At 44.4% G+C, this 9,397-nt stretch overlaps 2 protein-coding genes across 2 annotated transcripts; one reads left to right on the forward strand and one right to left on the reverse strand.

Annotated features, from left to right (window-relative positions):
• The first annotated feature begins 5,942 nt into the window (after positions 1 to 5,942).
• LOC114212613 (histone H4) lies at positions 5,943 to 7,828 on the forward strand. The gene has a single exon (XM_028107550.2). It carries the CDS (start codon positions 5,949 to 5,951, stop codon positions 6,258 to 6,260), a length of 312 nt encoding a protein of 103 aa, XP_027963351.2. The 5' UTR covers positions 5,943 to 5,948; the 3' UTR covers positions 6,261 to 7,828.
• H1-6 (H1.6 linker histone, cluster member) lies at positions 6,910 to 9,324 on the reverse strand. The gene has a single exon (XM_028107523.2). It carries the CDS (start codon positions 8,968 to 8,970, stop codon positions 8,335 to 8,337), a length of 636 nt encoding a protein of 211 aa, XP_027963324.1. The 5' UTR covers positions 8,971 to 9,324; the 3' UTR covers positions 6,910 to 8,334.
• Between the last annotated feature and the right edge of the window lie 73 nt (positions 9,325 to 9,397).

Below are 9,397 nucleotides of genomic sequence, written 5' to 3' on the forward strand. Positions count from 1 at the left end.
CAATTAATTGTGTTGTGTACTGTATGATTTTTTCTTTAGGGGGCGGAAGGGTAGAGGGAGAGAGAGAGAGAGACTCTTAAGCAGGCTCCACGCCCAGTGCAGAGCCCAGCGCAGTCCTCAATCCCAGTCACAACTTCAGCCAAAATCCAGAGTCAGATGCTTAACTGACTGAGCCACCTAGCACCACGGTATGATTTTCCTGAGGTACTTACCGATGTTATGGATTAATCAGCTTAATCGTTGGGTCATTTGTGGGACATTGATATGCTTCCGATTTTTTTACATTTTGTTTTATGGAATATCTTCATTAAACTCTGGTAGCTGAATTAGTTGTTTTTCCTCACTCTAGAAACATTATCATCTAAGGGGTTACGTGTTGGTTATTTTACTTCCAAACCATATTGGATATCATTCTGTACTCAGAACAACTGCCCAAAAGGTTCCCTTGCTCTTCTAGCTCATTAAGGATACATTACAATTAATTAGGGAATGGTGTGTGTTATATTGGTTTTCTTTCACACAGACTGAGATTTCAAGAAACACCCGTCTTCACAGTGGGACTTTCACTAACCGTTGGCAAGTGTGGCCTGTTACTTTTCTTTTTATATATGTATATTTTAAAGATTTTATTTATATATTTGAGAGAGAGTGAGAGAGAGAGAGCATATGCCAAGGGGGAGAAGCAGAGAGAGAGGGAGAAGCAGAGGGAGAGGCAGAAGCAGAGGGAGAGGGAGAGGGAGAAGCAGGCTCCCCGCTGAGCAGGGAGCCTGGCGCAGGGCTCGATGGATCCCAGGACCCTGGGATCATGACCTGAGCCCAAGGCAGACACTTAACCTACTGAGCCACCCATTCTTTTTATAATGGAAGTTATAAACCTCTATTTTCTTTCAGTGTTCCTTAGCTTACTTTTTCTTCCCTTGTTCATCAATACTTAAGATCAACTACATTTAAAAAATCAAAGACCTACATTTTAAATTCTGGATCCTATTTGGCCTCTGGCAAAACCACCCACAAACAAAGCCCGGTCGTGTGAAGAAGGGTGCCACCTGGTGGCTAAGATCGGAAGTGTCACAGTGGTCATGTGACTGTCTAGCCCTGGGGCGGGGGTTTTCCTGCAGGGCGAGGGAGAGAGAGAGAGAAGAGGTGGGCGCTGGAGATTTTTGTGGAGAAAAAGCCCCTGAGAATTTGAGGAAATAAGAAACGAGTCACCAGCTGGTTGGATCACAGGGCACTGTTGAGCTGCCTGAACTGAGAACAGAACAGAGGAAGACCTTTGGAAATCTTTGTAGTTCAGGTGCAGCTTAGGTTGAGACCTTCTGGGAGGTAGAGGCAGACATTCTTGCTGTGTCTGAGTAATATGGTCTTACAGGGCTGAGTGGGCTTGGTGCACTACGAAACATTCTTCATGGCCACACACGTACACCTTCGAAAACATAACGCCTTCTCTAAAATGCTGGAAAATTCTTAAAAGCTACCATTTTTAAACTATAATTTCTTTTTTTTTTTCTAATCACACTCCAATCTAATAATGACTAGAACCACCCAGGCGCCCAGTATGTGTATACGTTTTAAGAATGCATGACTTTAAACATTTAAGATTTTCACAACGATGGACAGGTATTTGGGGTTTTGATTTCTTTCTGTAGACTTTGGGTCATCTTTTCTTCATTTTTCTTTTGGAATCAGTGTTAAAAGTTAGAATGTCAATTCATTATTAATGATCTTGTGTGACGATTTCATTACAAAGCCTGGGTTGACTTGACATCCTGCACGTATGCCTTCCATTGCATGACTATTTTCTAAAATTATTTTTTTTCTTCCAGCTAACAATGATTATGTACTTACCAGATGCCGAGCCTTGTTCCGGATATTGTTTCTGAAGGATCCGGTGAAGTAGGAACCATGGTTATTTTTACCCTTATTTTGTTGTATAGAAACCAAAGCACAGAGAGGTTACATAACTTGCTGAAGCTTACACAGCTAGAAAATGATTGTGCTCGATTTTTATTCTAGCTCGTCTGGCTCGGAGTCAAGCTCATAACCGCTATAAAAAACCTGTTTCTGTGTCAAGAAAACATGTAGTGTGGCATTGTTATTATCTCTTTGAGATGCTCCTGGTGGCAACACCTCTGATGTTTGCTGCAGTGAGGAGGGAATCTGTTTTAACATTTCAGAATTTGCCGTATCCCTATAACTTTTTCATAAACATTTGGAAACATTTTCTTTACGTGTTTTTTTAATTTAAGGATTTTTTTCTGTTAATAAACAAATTTCTAATGAATAAATTTACATTTCTATTTATTCTCTTTCTCATTAAGGGAGAAATTTGGGTATGAGTAGCCTTGAAACACCTGTGAATCATTTTATTCACCAGATTGGGGTAGAAACTGTTGTTGCTGTTTGTTTGTGGGTTTTTTTTTTTTAAGTATTGTTATTTTTTACATATAAGATTCTAGCTTTTGATCCAAAGAGTCTAAAACAGAGTTTTGGGGTCTTCTGTGTACTTGGGGTGGGACAGGGTGGAGGTGGGGTGGGTAAGTACCAGCGTCTGTATAAACCCCAGCGTTAAGTCTCGGTTAACCTTACTCTAGGGTTGATTAAATGCCCTGAATTTTATTTCTTAAACAGTTACCACAATGGCATTGTCATAAAACAGGGAATAACCAACTTTGATACTGCCAAAACATCTTGACAATGTGTGTAAAGAGAGCATCTGTTTTAAATATGAATGTAACAGTTAGTGGTCTTTCCTTTTATATGTTTGGAATCACAGTTTCACCATTAAAACAAGCGCAAAATACTTGTGCTTTGTGTATGCAATTAGGAAAGTATTCAAGGAAATCTGAAAATCAATTTAATTACAGACATTTATATAAAAATTTTGAAACAAATAAATGCATAAGGAAGGATATCGTTAGAAATTCTCTGTCCAAAGAACTTTTTTTTAGTAGGTCAAAATACATTAAGAATGTTTATAGGAGCAGGCCCACACCAAGACAGCAGGCTGAGGAAGTAGACAGGACAAAACTTTCAGTAGAATGTTTGGACTGAAAAGAAAAAGTAGAACATTTTCTAGAACAGGAAGGAGAGGAAGTAAGGAAACTAGGGAAAAAGCCAGTATATATTATAGACCACAGATAAGCCAAAGGGAATGAAAATCGAATTTAGGGAAAGTGAATAAGACAACGGGTATTCATACTGGGGTCAAGGTGAGGTGGCTGGAAAAGAGAAATGCACTGAAGCTTTAAATTGCAGTAAGAACTGTCAGCCAGTGGCTGGAAGAGCTGTCTGCCCCAGACCAGGGGGATGTCCCCAAATGCCTGGAGATAACTAATGTTATAAAGCCCTGGAAAACTACGTCGGGTCAGGTTGAACGTATACCTTTCTTCAACTGTAATATATGTCAAAAGCATTTGTACCCTAGGATTTTGTCTCACTAAAGAGCAATTACACACTTAAAAGTGATAGTGATGTAGTGGTAGTTCTCAACCCTGGACAAGTATCACAATTGTTTGTGGACTATATATACACAGTTGACTATATACATTTGTATTTATATGTATAGTAGACACAGCATTCCTCAGCTCTGATACTCTGATTGAGTTAATCTGCTGCAGAAGGTGATTGTAGGCATCTCATGTTTTTATAAAACCTTTGATTAACCTCATGGTGTTATCTGTTCAAATGTGTGATGTGACCTATTAGCCACAACTTGTTTGTAGGGTTTTTAGGTGAAGGGCTTTCCTCACATGTTGAATGAATGGGGTTCTCTGAAGCCAGGTTCTCTCTGAGGACGGTGGGGGGGGGCGGTGAAAAGAAAGCCAGCGATACAGGTTCCAGAGTGAGCCACCCCCTCTCCCGAGCCTTATGACCAAGTAGGACCTGCACTCTTCCCCGAGTGGAAGGATCCATTTTTAATATACATCTATATGTGTATACGTTTTTTTAAACATACTTTATTTTTTTAAGATTTTATTTATTTATTTGAGAGAGAGAGAGAGAAAGCGCACATGAGGGGGGGGGAGGGTCAGAGGGAGAAGCAGGCTCCCTGCCGAGCAGGGAGCCCGATGTGGGACTCGATTCCGGGACTCCAGGATCATGGCCTGAGCCGGAGGCAGTCGCTTAACCAACTGAGCCACCCAGGCGCCCAGTATGTGTATACGTTTTAAATATTTCTGTTCTGACATTCATGATTTTTGAGTCAACGTCATTGAGAAAAATTGATAAAAGAGGACATTAGGAGAAGGGACTAGAAAAAAAGACTAGGAAGTCAAAATAAAAGTGAAGTTTTATTAATGATCGAATGGGCAAAATAAAATTGGGGGGAAGCTGGCCTAGATCTCTTCTTGAAATGCAGAGGGCACCTGCTGGGATGTGCATAAAGGGTGGCTCACACCATGGATTTTTGCATGAAATTACCATATTATATACACGCTATTTTTATTTATTTCCATGAAATAAAAAGCACGTTGAGATTTCAGTTTTACTTATAATCTCAGACCCTACACTTTTTCTCTGTAGTGTTTGACATGTCTTCCTAGCTAAGTCCCCCTTATAAAGTATGTGTGGTGGGGGAGAGGAGAGTAAAAGTCAGGAACCTAAAAACCCTCAATTTGGGGCAGAAGAATGTAACTACTTAATAATTCCAGACGTGTTACAGATTAATACGCCATTTAGAGCTTTTCTACCCTCTCCTGGAACTCTTCTTTTTTCACCTGAGAAAGTATGAGGTTTTATATATATATACACGTGTGATCACTCTCGGGCCATAGTCTTAAGTATCCACAACAGGCATTTATATATTAAATAAATAAATAAGAAGGATATTGTTAGAAATTCTCTGTCCAAAGAACTTTTTGGAGAGAGGGGGTGCCAGTAAGTCTGATCATGGAAATTTTCAAAACCTGCAGCAGGAGGCTAAGGAGAAATTTTTATTTGAGAAGGCCCTCTCCCAACCACATTCAGATCCAATTCTGCTCTATTCTGCTTTTTTTTTTTTTCCCTTAATGGGATTAGCCTTGTTTAAAACACCAATAATCTCATCAAAAGCCCTCCAGGGGAGGGCCCTGTAGGCTTTGTTATGACCTTAATCAAGTATTAGCCCTGCCCTACAATTAATCCCCCACTCAACAAAACGTTTGTTCTTGTCTCTAAACCTGGAGAAGGTTGAAAAGGCATCAATCAGTTAGTTAAGGAGGAAAGGGGAGTTTATTAGGAACTGCAGGCAGATCAGAGAGGCCCAGCAGGCCAGGAAGAGGGTCCAGGGGCAACTGATTGTCTAAGCTTAGCCTTAGGTTCCCTAAGTCTCGCACAGACTTTTGTAGAAACAGGAATCACTCAATAAATGTTTGAAAGGGAACAAGAAGTTTTAATTTGCAATTGTTCGGTTTTTTTTCTGTTTCCAAACATAGGGCCAGAGCTTTTAGGTGGCCACGCTTACACTTTGTCCAGCATAAAGGCCTTCTAAGTGCGTCAGTTCAATAGGAATACTAAAGAAGCCGGAGGGGAAGTCCCTTGACCTATAAATCCACCGTCCTTCACATTATTTCCTCTACATTCCCCCCAAGGAATCATTACATAATTTATTAGTTATTAAGTGGAAATAAAAAGAAACGTTGAGTGGTTCTCTTTGCTCGGCGGCTTTACCTGGTTAAAAAAAAACACATTCCATTTGCAAACGCGGCCTGAAAAAAACTCAGGATAAAAGAGACACAAGCTTTTCATCCAGTGAGGGCTGTACCTCCCCCTCCAGCCCGCCCGACGAAGAGCGAGGTTTCACTGGCCAATCAAAACACCCAAATGTTAATGAGGCCTCCTTGCCCCACCCCCTTACTGACCTAATTCGGAAAGAACACCAGGGCACGGTGTTCTCAATCAGGTCCGCACAAATGCTATTTAAAGGGCTGCGTGACGCCGAGGTAGTCACTTCAACCAGCACCACCACCACCATGTCTGGTCGCGGCAAAGGTGGGAAGGGCCTGGGCAAAGGCGGCGCTAAGCGCCACCGCAAGGTGCTGCGCGACAACATCCAGGGCATCACCAAGCCTGCCATCCGGCGGCTGGCCCGGCGCGGCGGCGTCAAGCGCATCTCCGGCCTCATCTACGAGGAGACCCGCGGGGTGCTCAAGGTGTTCCTGGAGAACGTGATCCGGGACGCCGTCACCTACACGGAGCACGCCAAGCGCAAGACGGTCACGGCCATGGACGTGGTCTACGCGCTCAAGCGCCAGGGCCGCACCCTCTACGGCTTCGGGGGCTGAGCGCACCGGACCCCCCCGTATCTCCAAACACAAAGGCCCTTTTCAGGGCCGCCCACAGAATCATTTAAAGGGCTGTTGTGCTTGGTAGAAGGGAAGTTGGGATAGTGTAAAACGCGCGTAGTAACAAGTGTGTAAACTACGGAAGAGTAGGTTCAGAAATTTATGCCGTGTTGTAATCTAGATCAGGGAAGCTTGTACTACCTAAGGGTTTGAAATTTTTCTCTATTTTTTTAAAAACCGCCAAAGTGGTGGCAACGAAATGACCAGAACTGTACTCTAAACAACCGAGAGCATCCCGATGAAGATTCTTCGGCAAAACGCAGCGCCAGCAGCACCCACGGTACAACGTTGGCTCTCGGTCCCACCAGCCGCGGCTATGCAATGCAAATGAAGGTCCTTCGGGGACAAGCTCTGATTGGATGTCGGTGTGGTGCAGGAAAAAATTGCGGGGGGCGGGATTTCAGCACCATTTTTCCTGTTAGCTAAAAAGGGTTTAATAGTTGTCCCCGGAACTGGCGGAAGAACCTTGGTTGGTTAACCCGATGTCTGCCAGGCCCTAAAGAGGCGCGAGGAACAAAGGCGCACAGGATCGCGGGGCCCGTTCTAGACGGATTCGAGCAGGGCCGGGGACCTGCCTGCTGCCAGGCGGGGGTCTGGGGTCGGTCCACTGCTGGGCGCGGCAGTCGAACGAGGGACTCACGGCCTTCCCCGCAGTATTCCTGCGTTACCGTTCCAACCTGAAAGGGAAACTGGCCGCCATGTCCAAGCAAGACACGGGCTGTGGCGGACTATACAACTTTAAACCATTATGTTTATTCGTTTTCCATTATATAAAAAAATTGTCAAGAGGCCCAGTTACATAAATGAGTTTAGAAAGGCTAGGCCCCAGTGAGTTATCTAATACAAGCTTGTACATGAAAGAATGCGTTACATAGTTGTGCATTGGGCTTTATTCAATAAAGGTTGCTCCAAATACCAAGGCCCAAAATAAGATTAACAGTATGAATTTAATATTTATAATCTTTAAGAATGCTAAATCCCAAATTAGGTGAAAGCTTTAAAACTAATTTTGCTTAAAATGAGAAAGATGCCTTTACTCAGATCCCGAGAATTTCCTAAGTCGTTTTTGTGATGTTCACTTTGGACCCTAAAAACTTTGTAGCCCCAATATCTCCATGAAGGTTTAGTATTTTTCAGCCCGTGCAACACAATCTGGACAAGCCTATCCACTCTCTTCATAAAATACATAGAATTACAATTATATTAGTTGTATTTTCAAACCAATTTTTTTAATGTGACAATACAGTACTTTGGAAATGAAGATAAACGGTATTTCATTCTTTCAACTGTAAACTGAAGATACTTGATTTTTCTGTTAAGTGTTAAACTCAGGGTGCCTGGGTGGCTCAGTTGGTTAAGTATCTGACTCTTGACTTTGGCTCAGGTCATGACCTGAGGGTCTTGGGATGGAGCCCCCAGCTCAGCTCTGCTCCCCGCTCAGCAGGGAGCCTGATTCCCCCTCTGCCCCTCCCCATGCTGGTGCTTGGTCTCTCAAATAAATGTTTAAAAAATAAATGGAAAACTCCAAAGATTTAAAATTGCCCCAATCCAAATTTTGTTACAATTCCTATATATTATTGACCCACAAAGCTGTGCAGTGAGTTCTGAAACCCTAGTTACAGTGGCACCATGTAATAGGGTCAACTGGAATGTAAGCACTTGGAAAGTCAGCTAGGTTTGTGCCGAGCTGATCTCCACTCCTCCCTCGACCAACACGTTAGTCTTTCCAGAGAAGTATGGCGGGTACACAAGGCCGTGTGCCGTACTGGTACTCCAGTGCGCAAACTGCTTTTAGATGAGGCACGAGGATTTTCCAATATTGAAACCTTAAGGTGCCGATCTACAGCACCTTATCTGACGAGACCCTTAGTATTTCCTGCAATAGAATTTACTTAATAGACCACTACTGTTTACACATTTATAAGCTTCTAAAAGTTCAGTGTCAAGCCCTTTTTAAAGTAATTGGGGTGGCTCTTAAAAGAGCCTTTGGGTTGACAATAGAGCTCCTTTCAGCTTACTTCTTGGACGCCACTTTCCTCGGGTTCGTTTTCTGCTGGCTCAGCTTGGACTTCCCGGCCTTCGGCTTCCCTTCTCTGGCTTTCCCCGGACTCTTCCGTGCTTGCTTGCCTTTGGCTCCCTTCGCCTTCCCGCCGCTCCTGGCCGCTTTCTGCGCTGCTGTTGCCCTGGGCTTCTTGGCTTTGTTGGTCTTGGCACCTTTCGGCGACTTCGAATCCCTAGATAAGACCAGCTTCTTTGCCTTTGCAGAAGAGAGTCTTTTGACCTTGCTCTTGGTGGTCTCAGGAAGGGCCTTCTTGTTCAGCTTGAAGGAGCCCGAGGCGCCGGTGCCCTTGGTCTGCACCAGGGTGCCCTTGCTCACCAGGCTCTTGAGGCCCAGCTTGATGCGGCTGTTGTTCTTCTCCACGTCGTAGCCGGCGGCCGCGAGCGCCTTCTTGAGCGCGGCCAGGGACATGCCTGCTCGCTCCTGGGACACGGAGAGAGCCTCCCTGATCAACTTGGACACGGACAGGCTCGGGGCCTTGCGACTAGCGCCTGACAGTTCCACCGGCTTCCTCCCTCTCTTCTTAGCTGGAGGGTTCTCCATAGAAGCCAGAGCAGTGTCAGCTGCGGCCGCCGGAGCGGTCTCAGACATCTCACGAGGACAAATGACGGGGACCACCGAGAAGCGTCAAACGTGGCGGGGGGGGCCCTCAAGGCCTTATATAGGGCGGGGCGCGCTGTGATTGGTGCATCCCCCGGGCGCCGCCCCGCCCCCCGGGGGAGGAATATTTGTGTTTGTTTTACCCCCAAAAGTTGGATCCCACACAAATCCTCCGAGCAGAATCGCCCACGCTTCACTGGTGGGTAATCCGTGGAGACTCGGATTTCACGTGCCTTTTAACCTTTTCATGAAAAATGACCCCGAATGCCAAAACTATTAGATAAAGCTCTCGATTTTCAGCAAAACTCAAGGAGAAGAAGAAAACTTCCTCTTTTCCTTGTATATTTAAAAGTAATTTTGAGCGAGAGGCTTACCTCAGCTCTTCTGAGTGGTTTTCCAAACGGTTGGCTTCCAATCG

Source organism: Eumetopias jubatus, unplaced genomic scaffold (genome assembly GCF_037043125.1).
Source record: "Eumetopias jubatus isolate StellerSeaLion01/CBP00866 unplaced genomic scaffold, mEumJub1_p1.0 scaffold_6, whole genome shotgun sequence".
NCBI classification, from domain to species: Eukaryota; Metazoa; Chordata; class Mammalia; order Carnivora; family Otariidae; genus Eumetopias; species Eumetopias jubatus.